General features: G+C 44.2%; 1 protein-coding gene across 21 annotated transcripts in view; it reads right to left on the bottom strand.

The window, feature by feature from the left end:
* The window catches only part of TCF7L2 (transcription factor 7 like 2), a 219,204-nt gene that overhangs the window by 141,012 nt on the left and 51,148 nt on the right, over positions 1–27,044 (bottom strand). For all 21 annotated transcript variants that reach the window (XM_080403304.1, XM_080403318.1, XM_080403315.1 and 18 more), the window contains one exon: positions 13,734–13,835. In XM_080403304.1, coding sequence (XP_080259430.1) covers positions 13,734–13,835 — 102 coding nt within the window. The remainder of the gene's footprint in view (positions 1–13,733; positions 13,836–27,044) is intronic.

Genomic DNA, 27,044 nt, shown 5'->3' with positions numbered 1-27,044 from the left:
AAGATGGCTTTTTATTTTGAGACTTAAGCAAAATTGTAAAGCAGTTAATAAAATAAAGGCCATTCCCTAGCTCACATTTCAGCCTGTTCCAAATAATTTAGACAGCCTTAAGATATCCAAGCTTTCCTGTCAGCCATTTAATGAAGAAATACTAATAAAAATTAAAACATAACCCACACACATGCTTTCCCTACTTCTTGTACATCTACTGGTCTGCGCCATAATCTCATTTTTCCTGATAAAAGGAAGAAAATGAAGAAAAAAACCCACCCACATTTTCCAGGCAAGCAGCAAAACCTAAACAAAATTAGAGAAGCGTAAAGCCCAACTTGAACACCAGACAAGTATGCGGAGAACAGCGTGACCTTTCCTTATCACCCACTGACGTGCTTAATCGTTTCCAAACAAAAAATGCTCTTTTTCACCACTTCTTCATTCTGCGAGCACCTCCAGTGCCTGCATGGTTGGTAAAGAGTTAAATCTCCCACTATCCCCTGCTGCCTGCGAAAAATCACGGAAACAATTGAGACATTGTCCAGTGAACAAGACTCCCAGGGACTGACATTTTTGTTTATGTCCCAGTTCTCAGCCTGTCAATTTTCACTCCCAACGTTAAAAGCCTGGCTTGCCCCAATACAGTCTGCCCTTGACTGAAAAGGCTCCACTTCATTTATTTTATTAAAGCTATGGCGTGTTTATGATTCAGAGCTCTCCCCATCCGAGGACCTGTTGGTCCCATCCCCCTGCCTTCCTTGCTGCCCTGCAGTAGCGACTTCCTAGCTCTGAGGACGCTTTGCAATGCCTTTTGCAGGGCCACTGCCAGGAAAATAACTACGCTTAGGTTAAATACAAATGTTTGCATTTTGCTGAGGTATGAAATATGTATTACTGTACTCTAGTCCCCAGAAATAGCCTTTGATAATTACTAGGGTAGGGTAGAGGGGAAGGGAGTTGTATACTAAGCCAGAGTGGTAGGAACTTCAAAAAGAAAATTTAAAAAAAAAAAAAAAAGAAAGAAAGAAAAAAACCCCACCCACTCCCGATACCCAGCAGCAAACTAGAAAATACACATAATGGAGTAAAACAAACATCTTGGAGCAAAGCAGCGTTGTCTTGGCTGCTCCGTGGCTGCATTTCCTGCCTGTGTTTTCATAAAGACCCGAGCGTCAGGCCCAAAATATATCCTTCTCCTTCACCCCCACCATCCTTCTCCCCCCCCATTCCCAGCCCCTTTTTTTTTTTTGTTACACTCTCAATACTTTATCTCCATGAAAAGCACACACAGCGGTCACCAGCGTTTCCTGTTTGCCGAGTGTGCTTTAACTATATCACACCCTCCGCCGCTGCGCTGGAATGCACAGCATATGGCATTGTGAAAGGGTTTACTGTCGAATAATGGCAGCAATGCAGTCCTGCTGGTTTATATCAAACCCTGTCACTCTCTTCACGGAGGTCTCTCTCGTGCTCTCTGAGAGGCAAGGTAAAACACACACACAGACACGCTACTTCAAGTCTCACGTAGGACCCCAGCAGAAGCCCGCCTGCATCAAGACCTGCAAACTCAAGGCAAGGAAGATTGCAGTTTATACAGCAGTAACTTGCAGGCACTCATGACTTGTTTCAAATCTTAGTCCTTGTAATGTCTGCAGGATCCTTTTATAGGTAGACAAAAAAGCTGTTAAAAATTTTTCAGTTCCTCACTGCAATTCCTATGGGCACAGGCAGCATGGGCTGGAGGACAGGTAGGTGCCTGAGCCTCTCTTCTCCAGGGTGGCAGGGCTATCAGCCTGAGCAACTGCCTAAACTCCATCCTGGAGCCCAGCTTCATCTTCCCCTGCTTTCAGAAATCAGCACCTATATATCTGGTTATGAAAACATCCATGCGAAAGCCAAACATACACCACCACCTTTCACTTTGGGTCAAAGTTTCAAAACTGCATTTTCATTTAATTGCTCACAGGTTTATATTTTTGTGTCTGTTTGGTTTTGCTTTTTTTAAAAAAAACTTTAAAAGAAACTAACAAATAAATAAATAAAGTGCTGCTTCCAACTGCCGTCAGGTTTAGCTAAGACACTCACAAAGGTTATACTTCAAAGTGCTTTTTGTGCAGATCTTGAAATGCCTTCCCATGCCCGGATGCATTCGACCAGCAGACGCTGAAACGAGTAGTAATACTTGTAATGCCCATTGAAATGCATCCATCCACCCTCTCTTCATAAAAGGAAGCCTTACTTAACAGGCATTTATTATTGCTGAACTAGGGTTGAAAGTTCAGTGTCCTTATAGACCAAAATCATCAAGATTTCTGAGTTTGCAGCCCACGTTTAGGTCCTAATGAGCTATTGTACCACACTCACTGCTATTAACTGTTTGATGTCAGGAACCCATGTTGCTCTTTTAAACATCTCACAGATGTCCAAGGGAAAAAGTGCAAAGCTCACCTGTGCTGAAAGACAGGTGAGCAACTGTACTTTTTTTTGCCTTTAGTCCCCTCCAGCAAAATATGCAAAGACAACTACACATTAAACATGCATGTCAAAGACAGACTAGCCTACCAGTTCGGACTGTGAATTTGGAGTCAGGGGAGCTGTACGTTGCTCCCAGCTTTGCCATGATCTGATATGCAGAACACGTTACGTTTCCGGGAAAGGGATGTGAGCATACGGTGCCCGTCACACCACACGCATACAGCAACCAGACCACTGCCGTGCCTTGTACTGCACAGCCCACCCCCCCCTGGATCCCAGCAACGTGAGGCAGGGACAACAACCCGCTTCTCTGAGAGAAGCTTGCCTCTCAGATCCTCTTACATACAGGGAACAATATAGCAATATTTAACTTGCACCAAGCGCTTTGACCTGCTCATTTCACAACCACAGCAGTGAAACACGGTATCCACAGGGAGAGGACACCATCAGGCTTGGATAGCACTTGGGAACAGAAGGATCCCTAATTTTCCAACCCCAGGCTAAGGCATCTGATCCCGATCACCAGCAAACAGGAGCAGGATGATGCTTTAATGCAAGAGTCACGAGCCCGGCTCAGTGCCCAGGCAAGAAGCAGCTGAGTTGGCCAAAAAGCTAACAGGGCGCCAGCTCTTTGGCCATTCTCCTCTCCCATCCGTGCTGGGGCTGCTCCCTCACATTTTCTCACCATTTACTCATCCCACAGATTCCTCAGAGCAGCGATCTGAGGTGGCCAAAGGATTGCATACACAGGAACAGAGCATAACAGTCCATCTACACTGTGAGCGGACACTCCCTGGATGTGCTCCGGGCATGACAAGGAGAACAAGTTACTGCAGGGCGAGCTTCACCGAGGTCTTATAGCACCTCTGTAACTGCCTGGCCACACACTCAGCTCTGGACACAGGCGCGAGCAAATTTCACCTTCAGTCCAAATGGCATCTGCTACCTCACATTTACCCCTCGGGCAGCAATTGTGGAGCAACCGGCCTGTCTCAGATTCACACCAGAGTTTATCCCAAGGTAACCTGTCCTGGCCATCGGAGCCCTTTAATGAGGAGCAGGTTACTTCATGTCCAGTAAACAACTTCCCTCCAAAGAGCTCGGCATGCCTGAAAAGCATCGAGATGGGGAGTCAACATGTAGCAGCTATGGCTTTAGCAATTCAAACCTTTGCTTGCTTCATATTAATTAACCATGTAGACATGCCCAACATGCAGCGACACAAGTTCTGCTGCCAGGGAAAGCTTTGTGCACTCCAGCCATTTGGGGTTTTCTAATGATACTGCTGCTTACGTGCAGTCGCTTGGCAGGAGAAGCGTTCACAGCTGTAAATGCACACTAAGAAAGTCTGGAGGCTTTCAAGTCCCTTCACTCTGCTTTCCTCCACAAAATATTGTTTCCTTATTACAGGGCAGTCACATCCCTGTCACACACAATACTGACATTGCAGACCTCTGCAAGCATTACAAGAGGGCAAAATTTTGGGGGGTTGTCTTTCCTCTCCCAGACACTACCCTTCTAGCCAGGGGAGGAGACCATGGAGAGATTCTGTGCATTTCCCAGTGGGCAGATAAGCACCAAGAGACCAAAACCCTCCTTCAGGGTGTCTCCTCCTACAGCTTTGAGAAGAAATACGTCTGCACAAGTACAAGCTCCAGGGGAGAAGAGCTTGGGACATGCTATTCCTTCTCTCCTTCTCTTTCCCTTCTCAGTACTTGCTAGCTGGGGGACAGGCAGAAGCCACAACCATCTCTCAGGAAGGGGCTTTATTTCATATAAATGCTCATTTCCAGAACCCCCACTCAGAAAAGTGTCACTATACAAGACAATATTTCGAGCATGCACTTAACCGTTGTCCTGAACACGGATGGACATTAGCTCACGTTTAATGATTTCTTGAATCAAGGCCTAAAAAGTAAAAAGGAAGGGGAAGCTAGTTTCCACAGTAATAGTAGCTGAGAAGTCTTTGAGTCCTGCCAACAGGAAAAAAATGCATATTGGAGAACTGCTCGCCTCTCCTAGGAAACTAGCACAGATCCACCTCTTTCTGCAGGCTAGCACCACAAGGCCCAGGGACATCACCAGGTCCTCCCTTAACTTGCACCAAGAGGAAGGTTGAGGGGTAAGGTTGCAAGAACAAAAAAAACCAACCAACAAAAAAAAAACTCTAAAAAAACAAACCAACAAAACAAATAAAACCAAACAACAACAACAACAAAATCACACACGCAAACCAAAAAACCCACCCCCCAAAAAAAACCCTAAATCCAAGGATTTGGTTACTTCTTAATTCCATCAGGAAAGTTAGTCAGAAAGCACCCTTCTTGTATACACAAACATATGGGTTCAAACCATGCATGTCCAGGACCCACTAACAGCCTGTCTCTCGTTACACATGTAAATATCATTCCTACACAGGTGAGCCTGGCTGCAGACCTAGTGCTTGCTGGGGTAGGGGAAGGACTAGTTTGGTTCCCCAAAACTTCCTAATTCTGAGAGATGAGCTGTAATGTACATCTGACATGATGATTCATGGATACGCAGGGCCCTGACAGCACCTAAATAGCACCAAAAGTAACTTTCCTGTAGGGTCTGATGTATGTTAGGATTTTAGGTTTAGATTTCAAAAACCACTTCAGGTTTTGGGGGGGGGTTTGTTTGGTTTGGTTTGTTTTCCTGTGGAGCTGCAGGGTTTTTTTGCATGCCTCTAAAATACAAATGTGGAAATCATCCATTTCTCAAAATCAACTTGGGAAAGTTTTAAGTAACTTTCTGGCTGCACTGGTAAAACAGAGGAGCGAGCAATGCTTCCCCATATCGGGAAAGTGCTGAATGATTTTGCTGAGCAGTGTCTGTTGGGTACAAGCAAAGCTTTAAGACAAGGTCCCTGGAATCAGCTCCCTGCTACCAGACCACAAGCATATTCAGAACCAAAGTCTGTTTGACAAAAATTTCTAGCTTCATTCTGTGAAATTAGGCACAGAACACTGCTTGGGAAGAGATGAGGGCTGAGAGATTCTTTTACAAAGGCATGACTCCGTGTTATTTGCAACATCACTAACTCTCCAAAAGCTTTTCAAAATGGGTCTGCCCCTTGCCAAATAGGTCTGCATAGGACAGAGGAGAATGCATCCTTCCTTCTCTTTAACCGTGTCTTATAGGCAGCTCCAGTTTCTTCCATAGGAAAGAATAGAGATGTCTACATAGTCTAGAAAGTGAAGTATCCCATGAATAATCTAATCCCAAGCCACAGGAACTGGTGAGAAAAGCAATAATCCTGATCTTGAGCAATTTGACAAACAAATGGTCCTGAGCCCAGTAATGCCAGCTTTCTTCCTTTCTTTTTAATGATAAATGCGTGCTGTTTTCTTTACTACAGCACCTGGACACACTACACAGACCTTGTTTAGACAGAAAATAGCAGTTTCCTATTCGAGTGGGCTCATCTGCACAGGGAAGTTTTTGTGCAAGGGCTCAAGTGTAAATTAAAAAATGCAGAACAACTATTTCGAATTATCTCTTCGTGTGGACACTGTTATTCAGCCCTAAGAGTTTCTTTGTGAGATTTAGCTTAATCCGTTTCCAAAGCGGATTAACCTAAACCACACAAAGGACCTCTTACTGCTGAGTAAGAGTGGCCGCATGGAGAGATAATGAGGAATAGTTATTCTGAGACAGCCACTTCGACTGCATATTTGGGCTTTTCTGCTCTGCGTCAACAAGCCCAAAGCCGTACTGGAAAGGGAAGACTGTGGTTCTAGAAATGTGGGAAAAAATAGTGCTGGGGCCATATCCTACCCATTAAATCTTCTGCTCTATGCACAACGGCTGCTCCTGCTCCAGTCGGCACAGTCTCTGGCTCCAAACCAGGCTGCATTATTCAATACCTACTTCTCTAAGCTCACGATTTTGAATCCAGCCACAAACTTCAGCTGCAGACAGGGTGCGCAGGGAGAAGAACCTGTGGCGAGCAGCCCTGCCAAGTCTGCCACCCTCAGTACACATCATCTTTGATCTGACAGGCTCACCCATCTGGCTCTCCAGCAACACCCAGCACTGCCACAGCACTGCCACGGCTCTCTGCCTACTGCCAAGGCCAAGCCACTACACACGGCTGCTGCTGCTGCTGCAGTCTTCATGCATACCCAGGCTTTGGGGACGGACTGCCTGCACTGTCTCCATTCCTGATCAACACAACCGCTCTTCTGTGGGAGAGCTGATAGCTCGCTGATACTTAATTTTAGGCCCGCACAAGCCCCTAGACATTAACTTAACATGCATGCTCCAGCATAACAAACTGCTATATGACTGAATCCAAAACACAGCATGGGCTCCCCCGTGCTAAAATACTCCCTCTTACACCGTCTTCCCTACATAGGTTTCTACTTCAAAATACCGCTCTCTGCAGTTTTACTGTTATCCCAAACTAACCAGTCAGAAAGGGCCAGAATTTATGGATTTATATTTGCATCACATTTGGGACATAGCGGGTATTTCATAAACAAAGGATACAAGAGGGAAGCCTGCAGTAGGTGCACTTCCAACGACGATGAAGGCAGCATAATTATGTCTTATGGATCTCTGATAAGCAAATTTTTGTCTTGCTTTCCCCTCACCCAGAGAGTTTCATTGTGTAGGTATGTCAGAGAGAGATAAGCAGATATATTTTGGTGTGCCAAGACAAACCAAAATACTAAATCTCAAGGCTCCAGCTCAGGAACGGGAGCTGCAGCACAGCCACTCCTGGAAATCAAAGATGATGCTGGTTCACCACACTATCCTGGGCTATAAACCTGCTGCTTCAGGAGACCTGCTGAGCTGTCCTCAGTAATGCCAGAGAAGCCTGGCCCTCCCTGGGAGTGGGGAGCACTGCAGCCACCTCAGGGTTAGCCAGCCCAGCACCCACAAGCCAGAGCCTTTCCCGGTGCCAAGAACAAGGTTCTCCTGAAGTCCAGCCCAGTGATTCACAAGAAATGGATGCTCAGTAGATTGTGCCGAGCATATCGTAACACTCCGACTCAGCTGCCTTCTCCTGGAGCAACGCTTAGGGTTGCCAGCTCCTACGATTTTATAGCCAGTCTAGCGATACTTGCTATTTTTCTTTAGGGAAGAACCTCAGCCTCCACTTACAGCACACAGCAAGCTCCTGAACTGCTGTAGAGAAAAGTTTGAGAATGAGCGGAGTATACCCTGCAGGCTCAGGAACCAGAGAACAAATAAAGAGAATACAAAATGTATTATTTAAGAAACAGAAAACAAACAAAAACAACACAAAAAAACCCCCACCAATCCTCATGATCTTTTGATGCCTGACTCATGATCCTGGAACAATTGGGTTTGGCAGTACTATACATTTTACAGCATTTATTCACAGCTGAAATACCCCAACATCCAAATCCTTCAGAGTTCTTGAAGCTAGTCGCAGATCTCCTGACTAAAACCAAGCGTGACAATTCATCCCAGCTGCCAATCCAGCCCCAAGGTGTCTTCTGAAGGTGCTTTTGTGCTGACTGATGTTTGCAGAAGCATTAAATTCCTGCTCACTTCACAGCAAGAGGTACAAGCCTGCACATTTCCCCAGTCCCGACATTAAAGCTGAGGGCTTACCTCCAGTACCTAAATAAGGTCTGTAGAGGACGGACATTGTGCCACAGAGTAAACACAACAGCATGAAGCAGTACCCTAAAGTCTGAATTATTTTGCAAAACATATCAAATTATCAAGTGAATTACTTTTACGGAATCCACATTTCTTCTGTGCTCTACACAAACCAAACACTAGGTTTCCCATTCATATTTAGTGGGTACTGAATATAATGTGTGTGCTTTACAGGAATCCATCCAAAACAATTTTATTGGGCTGCCGGTACGTGAATTCTATAAGCATTCAGGTTTGAATGTAGATTTTTTTTTAAATACAATCCTTCCCAACAAAAAAACCAAAAGGAATTAGTGGTAAGAGATTTAGCCACAAAATTCTCAGCACCTTTAACTTCTTCTGTGGCTTAATTCCATGCGGCTCTGAAAATTCAGGACAAGACATTTGCACACTTTTGGGCATGTATTAATGAAACATTTTCTTTACTTTTCACTGCCAGAGCAATTAGCCAAATAAAGTATAGAGCATTTAAAAAGGAGAGAGTCACTACAGGAGCTTTCCAATTAAGTCTTCATGGATATTTCTGCAGTGTGAGTTTCAGGGATCTGTTGTTGGGTCAGTGCACCAAGGCGTGACCTACCTGCCATCAGGGACTCCTAGGATGCCAGTACAGCTCGCACACACAGCCCTCTCCTCCTCATGCATGTGCTCCTCTCAATACGGGACACTGACACAAATGATGCCCAGCTCCTTCCCCCCATACCACCACCATGTTCCTGCAACTCTCAACACAGTCTGCATACTCCGAGGATTGCTTTGTAGATCTCCAGGGAAGAGGTGTGTCCCATCATGAGCATCCAAGAACACCTCAAGAGGTTACTGCAGAGGAAGAATAGCCTCTCTACAGCTAAATATTAAAGGCAAACACAGAGCTTTAAAAGCCCTTTTGGGACACTGCAGTGGAAGTTGCAAGATTGTGCTTCCAGATGGCTACATACACCTAGGACCATGCATACGCCTGGGACGCACTCCGCTTCTGGCCTGTCTGAAGGGACACTAGGAGAATTTTTAAATCTAGCTAAGATAAACTGAATGATTACTTGTAGGTATTTGTCTTTTCTTTCAAAGTGTGTAACTGCAAACCACACAAGAGAAAGAAATTAGGGACCAGGCTGGGCAGACACACAGCTTCAACTCTAACTGCTCTGGGAAAAAATTCCTGATCCCTCCAAACCACCCAGCAGTCCCAGACACCCACTGTCCATGCACATCAAAGAGGCTGAGAACAGGCAGTACATTTCAGGTGGCTTTGCCTTCAGTTTTGCTTGTCATATTATGTTTTGAAAACACATTTTTACCTACTTAAAAAAAAAAAAAGAAAAAAAAAAAGAAAAAATTAGATACACCACTGCACAGTAAGATTCTTTGTTCTTGGGGATTCAGTCTACTTTATGGCTGTGTTCATTACATACTAGAAAACCCAGGCCAAATAGCGCTGCAAGTTCTCCCCCCAAGGTAACATTTACATTTACTTCAAAAGGCCTCCCTGCAGAAGAAAATGCAGACATTTTTTAAACCTTTAAGTATTTTATAAGAAATATACTGTACCAAACCACCACCATTTTGGTTCTGAATGTTTTTGCCTGGTACAAAGGAACCAAGTTTTTGCCTAGCCAAAACAGCAGGAGGCAGGATCCTGGGATCAGTCTTTCACCCATGTTTCTGCCCCAAACCAGGTATCACTGAGTCACAGTGTGTACTCTGCAGAGAACAGGGAAGAACAGCACTGTTTTTCTCATTAAGGTTGTAGGAATGCATGAATAGATGAAAAAGGTTTTAAAGGAGCTTGCTTTCTGCAGGCAGCAGATTTTGGAGTTCCTTGTGCAGACATACCGTGCTCACTTTCATTTGCCTGTCCACACCGCAACAGAAAATTTTCATGCTAGAATCCCACTCCTAGGGCACCCAGATCTCATTCCTTATCACCATACTGGCGGCACACAGATGGAGCAGATCAGGTGCACATTGAACATGGGATTTCAAGACAACAAGCACCCTACCCACTTAGAGGAACACGTAAGGCACCCAGCTAGCATCTGCTTTACACCCAAAAACTTTCTGCTAAAACTGTTTTATGAAGTCTTAATACCTTCAATGAAATCAAAGGTAAGAAAAAAAGAAGGAAAATAACCATAAAAACCCTTAAAAAAATCCCAGCCTCAAAATACTACTATCCACAGGCTGAATTCAAAATTTTGACCTAGCAAGCTTAATAGCGTACTATTAAAACAATTTTTCCCCCAGTTTTCTTTCACCTTTGGACACAGATAAGCAGCATGACTGTGCCAGAGCAAGATGCAAGAGTCTTACAAGACTAGCGAAGCACCTAAATGCAAATAAACGCATTGGTCTTAAATGGAGTCTCATGCTGTACCTTCCTAGAGACACGCTGAACATAATTTCAGTTTAATATTCTGTTTCTCATTATGGGCCTTGGAGACTCTCTCAAGCACCATGAAAAGCGGTATTAACCCAGTCCTCGGCACTGGGGGCAATCCAGCCCAATTATTCATGCTAGTCTTTTACTTCAATTTTTGTAGCCTTACCTTAATGTTCTTAAACAAATCTGAAATGAGGGTGGCTGACAAACAGTACAGACTTTACTTAAGACATTATAGACAACCATGTTCTGCAGCCTTGAGTCATTAAACTAAAAACCCCTGCTGAAGCCAAGGGGAGTTTCATTGGAGCTGGGTGTAAAGGCTGCAGCCCTAACACAGAGCTCACGGTAGTCACAGCCAAGCACTAAGAAACAAGAACGTTAAAAAAGAAAGAAAGGAAAAAGGAAGGGGGAGAATAAAATAAAAAAAAAATATGGGGGGAGAAACCCCATACACTCTCCTCTCTTTGTAATCCAGCTATAAAGATTAGCCTCAAATCCTGATTTCAGAGGTAGGGGAAAGATAAGAAATGATTTGCAGGTGTTAGCGTTTTTCTACAGATCTTCAGAGCAGCACAACTGATTTCAAGATGAAAAACTGGCTTAAATATACTTGGCGAGTAGACAAGACACAGCATCGGGTGTAGAATCAGTTTCTATCCCTATACATTACACATTACATTCTTACAGGAACATCAGCATGCCCACAAAATACCCCTCATTGTTCCATAAAAAGCGTGATTCCATTTTCACGTATGCAGAAATGGGTGTAAAGCTTTGTGCAAGAGCAGCCAGGTCCCAGGTGCTGTGGGCAGGCACAGCAGCAACAAATGGGGACACCAGAGAAGCCTGACATATCACAGGCCAACTGGCATCTGCAGCCACTTCATCTCTGCTGAATGCCATTACCTGGCTCTACCTTTATTTACCAAAAAATAAGACTGTTTTTACTCCACAGAATTAATGTGGCCTGGGGCAGATGCCAGCAAAAAGGGTGGGAAAAGTTCCCCATTATTTAGGTTTTTTTAACAGAACAAGGCAAAACAGTTTGCTGCTAGAAATAAACATTAAACCTTGCAGAAACTCACACACACCCCCAAAAAAAAACCCCACCGTTGCTCCCCCCCCCACTCCCTCCTCCGCCTCGTCTCCCTCCAACATTGTAAGTAGCACAAAAGATCACATTACAAATGCCAGCTGTGGCTCTTTTGGAAGGTGGCCTCCATCTCGGAGGTAGTATATGTTCCTCACAGCCTAAGTGGTTGCTATGGTAAATATGCTTTTTATTGAATAGCAGAGTGAAACAGCTTTTAAAGAGACCCATAAGAACCCCATAAATGGTCAAAATACAAGGCAGATCAACCTCAGGCTCCCTGGAAACAGGTTTCTCTCATTTTCCAAAAATGATTGTGATTCGTGAATTTTTAACCCATTTTTTTTAGTGTGTATTTGAGTTGTCCACTCATCTTCACCTCACCCACACCCAGGTGGAAAGGCTGGAGAGGGGCAGGGGAGTCAGGACCCCAACCAGCCCCCCAGCGTTATAAGCTGCTTTGGCTTTTAAAGACACATGCCTGCTCTCCTGCACGGTGGGAGGCTTTGGGGACAGAGGATGCTCATCACTGGGAAGAGCAAGTGATCTCTAGCAAAGCTACCCACCAAACTCAGCCTGCCCTCCCAAGGCTGCAGCCAGCCAGGAGACACCTCCTGCTCCCTTGCCATCAGCTCCTACAAGCCTGACACCACTCCACCACACTGGCCCCAGAGCCCTGGGAACATTCCCATCCCCTGTGCTGGTCCTCTAGCACAGCAGTAAAAAAAAAAAAATAAAAAAAATAATCAAAATAAGAAATAAACAAAGTAATTCCTTTAATAAGAGTAAGATGATAGGAGGTTTTGATGGCTGTAGATTTCTAAATAACCAGCCAAACATCTTTTCTCTGATCTCCTCTTCCAGTGATGGCCCAAACGGACTGGAAGGAAAGCCATGTCGTTCTGAAAAAGTGAAGCAACCAGCGCTAGATACCAACTAGGAAAATACCAGTCTTGCTCCCACCGCTCTCTGCCACATTGAGGGTTAGTTTAGAAACTGTGGGCTCTAAAAGACAGAAAACCTTTTTTCTTTCTAAATAAAGAGCTAAGGCACTCATAGCAAAGGACTGACACTTCTGAAGTGAGAGACAACAATGGAAAAAGAAGCTTCTCAAAAATGTTTAGTATGATTTGAGACTTCTAACACAACAAATGTGTACCTTGGATGATCTACCAGCTACATCAGCTTTAGACTGTATAGCAAAAAATAAAGAACATGCAAGGTTTATTTTCCTGGGAGCCATGCTATCATCCAATGGCTATAAAAGTCATGTAAAACTTGGTGATCAAGTGTTTCAGCATACGTGCCATCTTCTCCAGAGATAAATTTCCCAGATGACCTCTTGGAGCTAAGATGCTCCTTAACAATAGATGGCACCGACACTGTTTAGACCTCCATGGATGCTATTTTAGAAAGTAAACTAAAACCCCAAACCCCTCTCACAGAAATTTGTATTGAACATTTCAAACTCAATATTGTTTTTACAAGAGAAGCAAGAAAATTTAACCGGGAACTGAACATTTCAAGTGAGAAGTTAATAAATAAAGCTATTTTTAGCAATGCTACTCATTATAAAGAGAGTTTTATATTTTTTAGGTAAGCAGTAAACATGTTATAACACATTTTATACTAAATAAGAAGTCATCACAACATAAAGGGACATGTGCTCTGTTGAGCCTTCACCCAGGAAAAATGCTCACAAACTTTCATTCAAGATTTTGCAGTAAGAAAATTTTTTCTAGTAAATCCCATAGGACAGGCTTCATTTTTACTTTTTTAATGCTTTCCACCACGCCTCTTTAGTTCAACATTGTCAGATGTGTAAACCAGCCTGATTGGACTTTGCTGTCACTAAGCAATCCTGCAGTGTGTAAATGTAAAGCATTTTCAACTCTCTGTTCTCCTATGAGGCACATGCATGATAATTCCGTAAACAGCCCAGCCATCGCAACTGTATTCCCTCCTTTTACCATGGGCTTGTTAGGGATTTTGTTTGTTTTGAAGTATTTCTCCTTTAGCTTGTGTAAAAGAAAACTGATGATAACCAATGCTATTAATGTCAAATGCGCTTGCTTTTTTTTTTTTTTTTTTTTTTTTCAAATAAAGGAAGAACATCTTTCTGCGTTTACTTACAACAATGTGTGCTGGAGATGGAGACCTAGCATCCTTGAGGGCTTGTCTACTCTGAAGGCTCCCTGCCTGAACATCAAGCAGTGGCCATTTCATCTGCAGATACTGGATGGAGGAAACAAAAATGGGGAAAGAAAAATGAGTTCAGAAAAGAAAGGCAAAAAAAATAACAAATCTTAGGTAACATGGGTAAAAAGATATAAATTAAAACTTATGCAAGGAACTGAAACAAAAATTAAGACAACTTCACATGTTTGTGGAAACAAAATCTGTGCGTAACACCAACAATTTCATACCACCGCGTTACATTCAGGAATAAGAAAATAAAGCAAATTGCAAAGAGTATTACATTGATTTTGCTAATCATAGCAAATCTAGAAGAAGAATAAAACCCACACAGAAACAAAACACCAAAACCATGGAGAGGATGGGACAAGGGAGGGGGAAGCAGATTATAAATCTCAGGAGAGGGAAAACACGTATCATGGGTTAAGAATATAACCTCATTATTTAATAGGCCATCCATCAGCCTTCTTTCAAAAAATGCACCATGTCAACTCTTCCAGCTTCCCAGTGCTGTACAAGCCCTAGAAGCAGAGATCTACCCCAAAAAGACCCACCACTGCTGGGTCTCAGCACCTCTTTTCTCTATTCTTCACCATTTCCAGAAGTCACCATGGATTATTTTCTGCTTGTTCATCTTGTCAGACACCCCTTAAGGGACTTGCACAATGTGACTTATTCAATTACAAGGCCAAACTTAATAAGCTCTCCCACTGATGATGTCCAAGGCAGAGTACAGCCTGGTGCCTCAGGCCCAGCTGTGCTGGCCAGGTGCTTGGGGATAGCCACAATTCCTTCACGTCACTGTCATCGGCAGATAGGCTGAACACACACAGGCAGCAAGTCTACAGCATAAAGGGGTGTTGATTTAAAAGCAAAAAAGCTTAACTGCACTTCAAGAAGGAGCAGGACATTCCCACAGATTCAATCAGCATCAAATATCGACTAAAACTTCTGCTCTTGGGCATGCCTGTCCTCTCACTAAACCCACTGGAGGAGTCATTGCACCCCAGCCGATTGCACAGCGGAGCTCAAAGCTTCCACCAAAGAGGTGAAGTTTCGAGCTGGTATCCAGATTGCTGCATCAGAAGTGCTCGATTCTGACCACAAGCAGCCCCACAGAGAAATTAGTTAGCCCAAACAGACTTCTGCACGGCACATCTAAATATAATTTCAGCCCAAGCTTTTCTCTCTGCATGGTGCTGCACTGTGCCAAATAGGCATACTGGTTAATACGTGATCTCTAAAAGCCCTGTATCATGCTGGAAGAAACGTGTACTATCACATAGCTTGAGCCTCCTCCCAGAACTAAGAAAAGCAGCTGTATGCATAGAACAGGCTACTGCACAACCTCCTACTTAGCACTAGGCTCTAGTTGACCTAACAGATCTATTCCTAGAAAATATCTAGAGAAATAGTTATGTTTACCCATTCCTCCACTTTTTTTTTTTTTTTTTTGTAACCGTAATCTTGAAGGAGAGCCACACACAAACAGCCCCTGCCACCCCAGGCAAACAACGGAAGCCATATCTAAATCTCCATTAAGGAAGGAAGGAGATCTGGTTCCATGCTTTCAGCACATCACTATCACATTTGCTCACGTATGCAAAACATTTGCTAGCATGCAAGGCCCGTTCGCTGCAAGACCCTGGGCACCAAGGTGACCAAAAGCAGGGTTCAGCAGGAAGATGCGTTACCAATTCCCATCGCTTGGAGGGCCTGAGATTTCTGAGCTACTGGAATGCAAATAAACAAACCCGTACTCTGGATTTGTGCCCCATACGAGTTCCTCAAGTTCCAAGAAGTCTTGTTTTTATTCATCTCCACATTTGGGATTTGTGCAATGTGGACCAGAATACTTCAGCACTTCTTAAAAACAAGAAATAAAACCCAAACAAACCAGAACTAGTCTACCATAAGCAACATTTCTAACTCTTGCAACGATTGTAAGCCTCCAGATATTTGATCACTTGTATCAAATCCCTGCTCTTCAACATACATGACCACAACATAAATTTTCAAGTTGGGATGATGTTAAAGTAACTTTCTAACCCTTTGTGGTTTCAAAAATGTTCTTAAAAACACAACCCAAGTGCACAGAAAATGGACCCAAAACCTAAGCTGACTGAGAGCCTCTTAACTTGAGGGGAAATCTAATTGCATTGCAGACTTGCAGATGGCACTATTAAACAAGTCAACTGCTACATTTTTAGAAGTCCATCAGTTGTCTTAGTGACGGTAACACTACCACACAAAGGGGCATATGAATTTGCAGAAAGGGTCCTGATGAGTCACAGCTGCTACTGGCTTCCTCAGGTTTTCCAGCCAGCTAGTGAAGTCTTTTTCCCTTTTTCCAAGCAAAACGTCCTCACAGGATGTACACCTCGTGGTACATGACTCTGTTTCAAACTCCACAACCATTTTGGAGAGTGACAAGTTACTGCTACCACAACTAAAGCACTTACAAGAACCTGCCAGTTCAAGCAATGGCGTTTCAGGAAATGGCCATTAAGCCATTACCCACCAAAATAAACCAACCACCTTCATTTTGCCATGACCACTCCATGGTCACGAGCAACCCTGGAATATTCCTACAACCATGACAACCCATGAAGGAGCTCAAGTCAGCAGCTGTCCTAAAACACAGGCCAAGAAACACATGGCCTTCTCTGAGACTGCCCCAAAGGCAGACTGAGGCACTGACACAGCAGCATGAGTAAGCTCACATCAGATCCTGTCCAGTCAGTAATTATTGCAGGGATTACAAAGCCTTCAGGACTGTCAGTTCTGCTGGCTTTTACGAGCAATAAATCTCCTTAGAAGAAACAAAGCAAAAAGGTATGGTTGCTCCTGCTCCATTCAGTCTCACAAGAGCCCATACTTTCAGTGCAGGTGCTCCCACACCAGGCTGACCAGCTTAAGTGCAAGACGACAGTTTCAGATCTTACTGCTACTTTGCTTTTCTGCTTTTAAAACCTTTAGTTTGAACTCTCAGTAAAGTCTTCTTAACCACCCCTATCAAAGAGGACCCCAGAAGTCTTAAGAGTGCAAAGGCTAAAACAAAACCAAAGCTGCTTCTCCTCTTGGACATGCATGTGGAACCCAGCAGGAGCGGTCCAAGCCCAGAGGGCTCCATTTTGCACACAAGGACAGACAGTGTCTTCCATTTCCACTAGTGGATAATACACCAGTGTGGGGAAAAAAAGGCAGTACCCACAGAATGCAGTAACGCACAAGGGTCAATAAAGCAGCTTCCACAAGCTCTACCAAGTGGCCAGGATCCAGAGTAGCATCCCAGCCCCGCCAAGGGCAAGATGTTCTGTCTGTCAGATAAACAGAGAGGGCCAGAGCCCACAGCCAACGCCTACATCAAGTTTACTAACCCACAGCTTCAATGGCAGGACATTTGCAAAAGAAAAAAAAGTCCAATTTGCTCACTTCAGAATGCCAGCCCCGTTGATAAAAGTATGAAATATTAGCATTGTTTAAGGTGACGAGCTTGACTGAAGGCCTCCTCATCCAAGAATTGTCATGCCTGTAACACAATATTGATGTGGTGGCTTATAATTCTTACTTTACATAAAAGCTTCATTGTGTGCCAAATTCAATCTCCACAGGCTACCTGAGCCACAGATTTTTACGAGTCTACATTTCAGCGCTGCAAGTCTACAATACACATAATTTTCAATTATGTTAGGGCAGAACAGGATCACTGCCTATATAACATTACTGGTTGGAGGAAATGAGACTCAGCCCTACTGCCGAGAGAGCTAACTGGATCCAGATGGCGGGCTGAGCAAGGCAGCCGTCCGATGGAGCAACGTCGCAGCAGCCGCCCCCTCCACAGCCCTCTCTTTCACGGTGGAGGGAGACACCAAGCCATGGCCAGGGCTGGGAGCTGGGATGGGAGGATGCTAGGGCAGGGGGGGAGTCGCATCACAGTGTGGGGAGAGCAAAGGAAGATGGGGGAGAGGCATGGTTGCTTTTGCAGGTTTACTACTGCTACCCTATGCTGTGATATTCTTATTAAAGAGAAGAAAAATTAAGTACTGTTACAGCAGAGAGGTAAATCCTTTCCTTCCTCAAGCAACTAAATAGCAGGAAATCCTCTTCTCTCGGCCCTAAATGCAGATTTGAGCCAGACAGTTCCTCTGATTTGCAAGGAGTCCACAAAAATCCGAAGCCGACTTTCCCAGCCTTCTGACACTGCTTTTACATTCCTGCATTGGGGGGGGAAGGGTAGGAGAGAGAGAAGTTCCCACCATCCTGCTCCTGCAAACACTGGACACATGCTCACTCCTCTCCTGCTTCTGTGTCTCAGTGTGGAAATTAGGATTTGCCTGTACAAACATTGAACTTTTCAACAAATTAACTCTAACAAATCTGTGCAAATTATTTTGGAGCAAAACTGTTGAAATGGGCTCTGCTGGCCTGCTTTTAACATTTTTTTTAATAATGTCATCTTGGCATAAGTATTTTATTCCCTGTTTAACAATATGATCTGATGGGGATCATTAGCATGTGTGTGTTTAAAAAAAAAAAAAAGAAAAAAAAAAGAAAGTTTTATGGCAAGTCTCAGAGAGCTTAAGCAAAATAATTGTTAAGCTCCAGGCCTCTGCACAAAAATTAAAACACGTATGGGGTGAGCGTACTTGAGAGAAACCAAAGCTTTTAAAAAGGCTGTTAAATTGTCAGCACAAGGGAAAAGGCAAATGATTTGAACGGCCCAGATTTTTTTCTGCAGAAGGGGAACGAAAAAAAACACCCTACCCTCCACTCCGATGAGCATCACATCCACACCTCCCCATCCACAGTCAGAAGGTCCTGCAAAGCACAGACCCACTGAGAGCAGCTCTGCATGCCCACCCCCACCCCAAATACCACCCAAAGCAGCTGCCTTCCTGGGCACCAGCAGGGCAAACAAACATCCTTCCCAAGATTTCACAGCAGAGTTGGTCAAAAGCAAATAAAATTCACATCCAAAACTAGAGGAGTTTGGTGGAAACTCTTACTCACAGCCAGCAGCCACCCCCCACGCCAGGGCTGGGCTTGCAGCAGTGTGGCCCCGATAGAAGGGATGGCACAGAGCTCACAGGTGTTTCCTGCACCGGTGTCCAACCTGGACCTGCTCCCTTGTCACGCTATTGTTTTCACTGCTGAAATGCCCTACGAGTGATGTCCCACAGCATATAAATACATAAACGCAATTAAAAAAAAAAAAAAAAAAAGCAGTATTTTTAAACAAGGAAAGCTGCACAACACTCCAGCTCAGGTTTCCTGCAGCTGGTGCTTATTAGCTCCCAGGAACTGAAAAAAGGAGGAGGAGGGCTCCTGGAGTCAGCTTGATGCCTTGGGCCTCCAATACATCCCCTAACCATGGGACTACATCTCCACCTTCAGAGTCTGCACTTTCACTCTGGATCTCAACATGACACGCAAGTGGAAATATTCCTGATCCTAGTTTTGCTGTTAGCCTCTCCCTTGGCCAGTGTTGCAGAATAACATGGAAGTACATGTGTGGACATCAACTTTGAAGCTCAGGAGTTTCTCCAACATTTAGTTAGCAACTCTTCTGGGAGAAAGCATCTAGATAAATTTTAACCTGAGATAATCCAGTAGTAACAGGAGAGTGCAATGTTGTGGGGAGGGCTGAGGTTTACGAGGAAGGCACTAGGAATGAAGAAAGAGCTTAACAAGACTGTAATTGCTCTCTGCGGGCAAGAAAAATGGTTGCGAAAGGATACTCTTCTTGGTACCTACAAAGAAATGACTGCAACCTGCTAGTATCCCCACTTAAGTCAGAAGGTAAAGCCTCTAAGGATTTAAATGTAGACCCTCAGCTTCTGCTCCATCCCTTAATTTACCTCAACCTCTTATTTTTGGTCTTCAGTTATCACCTTGTTTGTAGAGGTGTGCAGTATGAGACCAAAATCTGAAGGATTTATTTTAAATAACTGAAGGAGATTGCTGAAGGAACTTTAAAAGGGCCTCCTGTTTCTTGCAATCTGTAATGTCTGGAATTTTTTGTGTGAGAAGTAATAGACACCACCCACGACGTTCAGCCCTTCTACAGAATATGTAATGTACCACGACGAGGCACAGGGGAGCTGCTCGGAATGAGAGCAACGAGGCTCATTTCAATGAGATCGATCCTTTCCACACAAAAGATTTCCCCACAGCATTCAAGAAATTAAAGTATGGAATTATGAAACATGAAAATATTTACCACATAGCTTCGTTTTTTAAAAATTGATTTTTCATGATTTTTTTTAATTAATGTCACTCATTAAACTACTGCAAGACTACAAAAACAAGTGATTAAATAAAATACATAAATATGGAAAACGTGGCACACAAAAAAAAGAACTAGTGTGGTGTACCTACACAGACACATGCACATAGGGCACTAAGTCCTCTTCCCAATTTAAAATGCCACTTATTCACCAGCATTGCTTTCAGCCAAACCATCTTGTGATACACTCCTGAATAAGACACTTCTAGAGCCTTGAATTTCCCCGTTATTGAGAACTTGAGTGACCTTGTCTCCTTCCCTTCCAGTAATACACAAAAGTCCCTGAAACGGGGGCCTTGAGCTGCACATTTGAATATTTTGCCTGTGCCTTTGTCACATTGCTGAAGCACTGCTAGGGCGTAAAAAGGAGATGGTAGAGCTCTCCTCAGCCTGAAAGTTACAGAAATGCATTAGCGATTAAACAGTTTGAGATCTCAAAGGAGGGATGCCTGAAAGGAGAAATCCTTCAATCTGGAAGTGTCTCACTGAAAGCATAGAGCCGTCTAAGGCAACAGGCAAAGAGGATGCCTGTTTTGGGGTGGAACAAGGCACAAAGAAACAGCTTGAGCCCCATGGACACCTCTACAACTGCAGGTCCCTCTTGGCTGAGCAGACAGACAAAGTGGAGATGGAGGAACGTCCCAGAAGCACAAGATAAGTTGCTTTCTCCTGACCTAATCACCAGTCTCCATGCCCTCACAGCACACATAGCTCTTCATCTGCATCTACGACGAGATGCAGTGTAACAGCTACATCCCATTACTACTGCGGCACGTCACCCCTGCTTAACACTGTTTTTCTATGCACAGTGATAAAGGCACAAAGGAGGCTGCTGCAGGAGAGAACTAACAAGAATAAGCAAAATCTTCCTTAAAAATTATTGCCTATGAAAGTTCAAGCACATTCAGATAATTATTTGCTCATTCTGACACGCATGAAAGGCATTCTTGCCATCAGTTCTACTGACATACTGAAGTAAAACAGGTTTTTTGCTTCTAATGAATGCAAGGTTGGTAGACTACAGTTGAGATCTAACACATTGGTACTGAGCATGAAGAAGCTAAGTAGAGGCTAATCAGCTACTGCAGGAATTAAAAATAATTTTTTTAGCTTTACAAGAGGAAGAGTATTCATGTGACACAGAAGTACAGCATTACTTTCTGCAGTTCACATGGTACCTCAGCAAAACAACTGCAGGCAGTGTTTCTCGATCCTGGGTGAAGCTTGGGAAAGCACCACTACTTTTTTCACATTTAATTTGAAAGCCTCCACATCCCTCGCTGCACAAATCAGCAGGCCGGCTGAGTACTCTTTGGATGTCTACAAAGTACTGTTCCAAAAGACAGGCACAAATAAAAGCATAATTTTAATCTAGGTGCAAGAACAAACTTTTTATCAACTTACTTTAAACCAGTGGGGGAAAAAAACCAGCTACATCTTCAAACTACTTTACCCAGATTTTCTCTGCAACCTGTTCTGTTCCACTCAAGCATAGAGCTTCCATTCGAGAAAGAATGGGACAGCCAGACAATCTCAACAGTCTTTCTGTAGATATGGCTTGTTTAGGCTCAAAGCTAAACCAGTCTCCAAGACTCACCGAACAATTTGATGTACAGACCCACATTTAATTCCTCTTCCTGGCAATCTCCCAGAGAGTGAGAGAACAATTGGTAACTAGTGTTTGCATGAAGTCCAAGAATGCATTTTATGGTCTATAAAATATAATTCCTTTCCTCCCCATTAAATAAAGACAGTAAAAATATCTGACAGCACGTTAGAGAGAGATCACGGCACTGAACTACCTCCGCTGTAACGGAAGCGCTGCTCCAGGGGAACCTTGCCTCCCTTAAAACTTTCCAACTCCATTACGAGCATAACTCCATTTGTAAAGGAGGTACGATAGCTTTACGCTTTGCAACTACCTTTTTAATTTTATTATTATTATTATTATTTTTGTAAAGGAGGTATGATAGCTTTATGCTTTGCAACTACCTTTTTAAATTTTTTTTAATTATTATTATTTTATTTTTTTAGAAAAAAAGCAAAAAAATCCACACCAAAATAAACCAAAATAAGAGAGCTCAGTGGTCAACCAGCCTGGTTCTCCGTTAATCCCATGGAACACACCTGCCCTGCACGGCTCCCCACGGCAGGGGGCCAGGGGGCCCACCACAGCTCATCCCATCTTCCCCTCACTCCTGCCACACGGAGCCTGGAGCAGGAGTTACACGTTTCCTAATTATGGGGAGCACTAACCAGACTCCTTCGGTACCCTGGTGGCAATGCCCACCAGGAAAGTCATCTCTACATGACAAGGATGCAAAACGCTGCTGCACAGAACTGCCTTCCCCTGCACGTACGTGTGAAGAGACAAACCAGGCAGAGGCCTACCTCTGTGCACCTCCATCGGTCCTACCTGCCTTCCTCATTTCTCACTATCATTGCAGACTGGCAGTTGCCCAGTCTGTTCTCTCAAGTGTTTCCTATTTGTAGGAGGAAAAAAAGTGTCTGATTTGGTTTCCTACGGCACGGAGGGATGGCGACTGCGGCAGCAGGCTGGCTGTGCGGTGGCAGCCCTCGCATGGCAGCACCGTGCCCCACTCCCACCAGACGGAGCACAAACGGTTTGCCACACACTTTCTGTGAGGAGCCATGCCAGTTCAGATGCCTCTGTTTACAAAACCTGAGCCATAAAAGTGTTGATTTATAAGTGCTCAGCACTACAGCTATCAAAAGCCAGCAGACGTGTGACAAGGGCAAGATGGGAGAAGGCCACCCGGCGAGGCACGTCCGCCTCCAAAAAGGCCTCTCATACAATCTGGATCAGGGTTTCTTTTTTACCTTCACTCTTTGATCCAAATTCTCATTTCAGATTCTGTGAAGTACCTGCAAACGAGAGGCTCAGGTGGGTGGGATCCCAGAGTAAAAGTGCTACAGGAGAATGTAGCTGTTTGCTTGTTATTGTAACATCGCCTAACGGGGCTTTACTGAGAGAGTCATATTTTCTCCCACTGTTGGGTAAGTGAAACTCATGACTCGAATCACTACCACAAAAATTCCTGTTGATGTAGCAATTCTGGGTGAACTGCTGGGAGCCACTCTCTAGTAAACCCAGCAAATTTCATACTGAATTTCCTGTCAACTCCCTTGCGGTTTCCACGTGTGATTGGGTCTTCAATGCAACAAGGGGTTACTGCAGAATAGATGGCTCCAAGGGTTTCAGGCCCCCATGAAAACCAAGAACTTGCAAAATTCTTTCCCAAGGGTTGGTAACTTTTGTCTATATCTTTCTTCTTCTTCTTCTTCTTTTTTTTTTTCTTAAAAGCAAACCCAAAAAGTTAACTCAAAAATGTAACCTAAAGGCAACCTCAGGAAAAAGTCCTGGAGGTAACACTGAAACCAGCAATATTCTGACCTCCTAGAAGAAGCTGGGAAGTTTGCTGTTGAGGTTATTTTGTTTTTCAGAAAGCCTGCCTTAAAGGGGCAGGGCGGGGAGACAGGGGGGACCCACACAGAAAAAACTAAACAAAACCCCAACAACTTCCCACTACATCGTATCCTGGTCCACATTCCTCACCATAATCTTTTAACTCAGTTGCATGGAGATGTCTTTGAAAGATGTAAAAGAGGTCGAGAGTCCCCTCAGCCAATTGCACTGGCTGAGAAACAAAACTTGTGGGCTGGGGCAGGATTTGTGTCAGACTGACCTTCTGCGAGACCAGCTACTCCTCTGAATAAAACCCTCTCGCTGCCTCTGCCAGAATCCTCCTGCCACTCAAGTATCATCTTGCTGTAACAAATTACTCCTAACCCAGGATTACAGCTGCTTCCAAATCCCTCCGAGAGAGCCAGGAAAGAAACGTTCCCTCCCAGGATTTGGCACCAGTTGTTTTCCCTATCAATAAGCCTACTTGCTTCTCCAATGGCATCAGTCCATTGGGCCAGAAAGACTGCTCCCACCCATTCTCCTTCCAAATGCAAACTGGATGTCTCAATTGTCCATCAGAAGAGGAAAAGGCGAAGGCTTGCCTTCAGATACCCATGGAAAAGACACCCTGTCTGGCCAGAGGCAAAGCTGACTCCTAGTTAAGTAGGAAGAATTATATTTAGGCGGAGGACTAAGTGAATCATTTGGGATGAAAGCAAAACCAAACAAATGGAGTATTCACTAAATCTGTGCTGTCACCTCTTGTTCCTGGGCAGCCACCCCATGTATTTATTTTCTGGTTTCCTCCAGCACCACCAAAACAATGCAATATGCATTTATGGTATTTAAATGAAGTATTTTAAAAATATTCTTAGTTGAATCATCAGCCACACAAACTCTTCCTCAAGAACAACTGAAATGTTTTTTCTTAAGGGAGATGCAGACAGAAAAAATGCTAAAACAAACATGGTCCAGAATTAACACCACTATGAATTATTTTTCCTGATTTAAAAGGCACCCCAATGAAAATAAGTCCTATTCATACAAAATCCAAATAAAGATGTGGCATGCCTCCCAAAAGACATTTTGAGTTTTCAAGTAATGGTAGGTTTTGCATTAAATTTACGCAACTTTTGTTGAATTGGTGTATTTTAAGGACAAAGATGCTACTAGAAGTTTTCGAGCAATGTTCTTTTTGTTTATTCAGAGAGACAAATTATCCTCAGTCAAAACAGCTATACTGGCATACCCACTCCCTGAGCTAAAGTGACTAGGAAGAAAAGGCAAACAGCACAATGTACTAACAGAAAATTATCCTTTTGGTTTTAATGAACGGGGGTGGGGGACAGAAAAGGAAAATCCATTTTTTTAAGCTGCAAATTGAAATCATACACTGTTCTATGTATCTATAGGAAAAAGAAAAACCAGATTTTCTTCTGCATAGGCAAAAACGCAACATGCACAAGCCTGCATTTTTCCTTTCAGAGGGTAGGGGGAAGAGAGGCAGTAGGGAAAATAAAAATAAAATCATAATTAAAAAAAAGTCCAAGTAGAAATGCTGGCTAGGATGGGGCCTCTGTCCCAAGGAGAAGGGTATCAGTAGCTCTCCAACAGCTCATGTCCTGGAGGGACTCTGCCCCATGTGCCAAATTCTTGTGGTTATGGAAGAGGTTTGTTTTGGAGAGGTGAGGACTGCTTTTCTGCAGCAATCCGGCAGCAAGCACCTAACTCATGGCCCCGGGGAGCAGAGTCTGCTCCCGCAGACACAACACGCCCGTGCTCCCCAGATTTGCATTTGTCACACTTTCATGCCACAGCCCCAAAGTTAAAACAAAGGAGTCATCAGAGCTGCCCTGAGCATATAAATCTGTAAATAGCCAAAACTGTTGCTCTTGTTCCTAAATATAGTGCAGGCATTTTGAACTGGCTGGCCCACAAGGCAACTCTTATATTTATTTAAGGACGGTGGTTTGGGAACACTGAGTGTTTTTTTAAAAAGCCTGTTCATGTATATTATGTTCCCTCTCTCAAGATATGAATATGCAGGGGAGGGGGGGGCGGGGCGGGCAGAATTAAAGGTACCAGAAAAACAACTTTCACTTAAAAGAGCCAGAAAACAGAGCAGAAAAACATATTTGGCTTTGTAATGCAAGCAAAATCTCCGAGGATGGTAAATGAGGTTCATGCAGAGTTAAATGCAGAATAGCTTCAACCCCACCATCTGATACAACTAGCAAATGCCTTGCTCCCTATGGGAGCTCTCCCCAGGATCGGGCACGTCCCTGCTCAGCCACTGGAAGGGAGGGATGCGGAGGACAGTGCTACCCAGGCACAAAGGGGACCCCCTACAGCTCCCTCGGCTGAGAAACGCCTGCAAAACATGGGGCTCGAGGAAAAGCCAAACCAGGGATGCACGGCAGTTCGCCCTCCCGAAGGCGGCACAGAGCAGCCGATTTACTCCGAAATCCTAGGAGTTAGGCACCAGCTCGCACTTTGCAGGAGGGTGAGGGCTGGGGATGCGACAAGCCCGTGCAGGAGGAGAGGGCAGGAATCCCTGGGGAAAGGCAGGAGAGGCCAGCCCGGCCCTGGACCACCCAGGAGGCAGCTTGCAGAAGGGCACTCGTCTACGGGATGCTCTCTGAAAGCCAAGGGCCCAACCCAGGCGTGGGGCAGCGGCGCGGACCCCAGGGAGACAGGGTGGTCCCCGCAGAGGCTCAGGGCGAGCACCGGGCACATGCCAGCCCCCCACAGATCCATGAGAGCCACAGACAAACCGGCGGCACCAGAGGTTTCACATGCCTGTGCTAAGCACTCTGGACCCACAAGTGTCAAATGAATATTTTAGGTTTTAGCCTTACCTGTAACTGAAAAAAACAGCAGCTATTCGAGGTTTGTTACAGCTGTACAGCTGTGTTAAAAAAAAAAAAAAAAAGGAAGGGAAAGAAAAAAAAAGCCTTTTCCTTTTTTTCTTAGCAGGGCGGGGGGGGGGCGGGGGGGGGGGCGAGGTGGAAGGGGCTGCATCGACAGCTCAACTAGCCAGAGGCACTTTGCAAGGAGGAAAGTAGAACTCAAGATGTGGGCAGGCCTCAGGTTTCAGAGCCTCAGGGCACATCCAAGAGACACCTACGTATTTACTGAACAGGCAGGAAAGCAAAGGCTCCAATCTTACAACATTTTATAATCTTATTGTGGACACTTATATTTTATAAGTTCTTGAGGATGAAGAGGCTGGGGCAGGGAGGGACACAACAAACCATGTTAGCTGTCTGGTGGGGTTTTGAGAGGCGGCTTTGTTTTTTTAAAGATGAGGTAGGATGACTGCATACAAGGGTAATTATAAATGAAGCAAGCAAGGATCAATGAGCTCCCTTTCATAGCAATAGCTTATTTATTTATTTTAAAAATCACAACACAGCATTTCTGTTCTATTTCCAAGTCAAATTTGTCCTAAGTGGAATCAGAGGAAGAAAAAAACAGGTTCCTAAACAGAATTTTGAGAGCATTAATAGACTGAAGAGCATCTGCGCAGGAC

This window comes from Falco punctatus, assembly GCF_963210335.1.
Source record: "Falco punctatus genome assembly, chromosome: 9".
Taxonomy (NCBI): domain Eukaryota; kingdom Metazoa; phylum Chordata; class Aves; order Falconiformes; family Falconidae; genus Falco; species Falco punctatus.
This window is presented reverse-complemented; position numbering and strand designations above follow the sequence as displayed.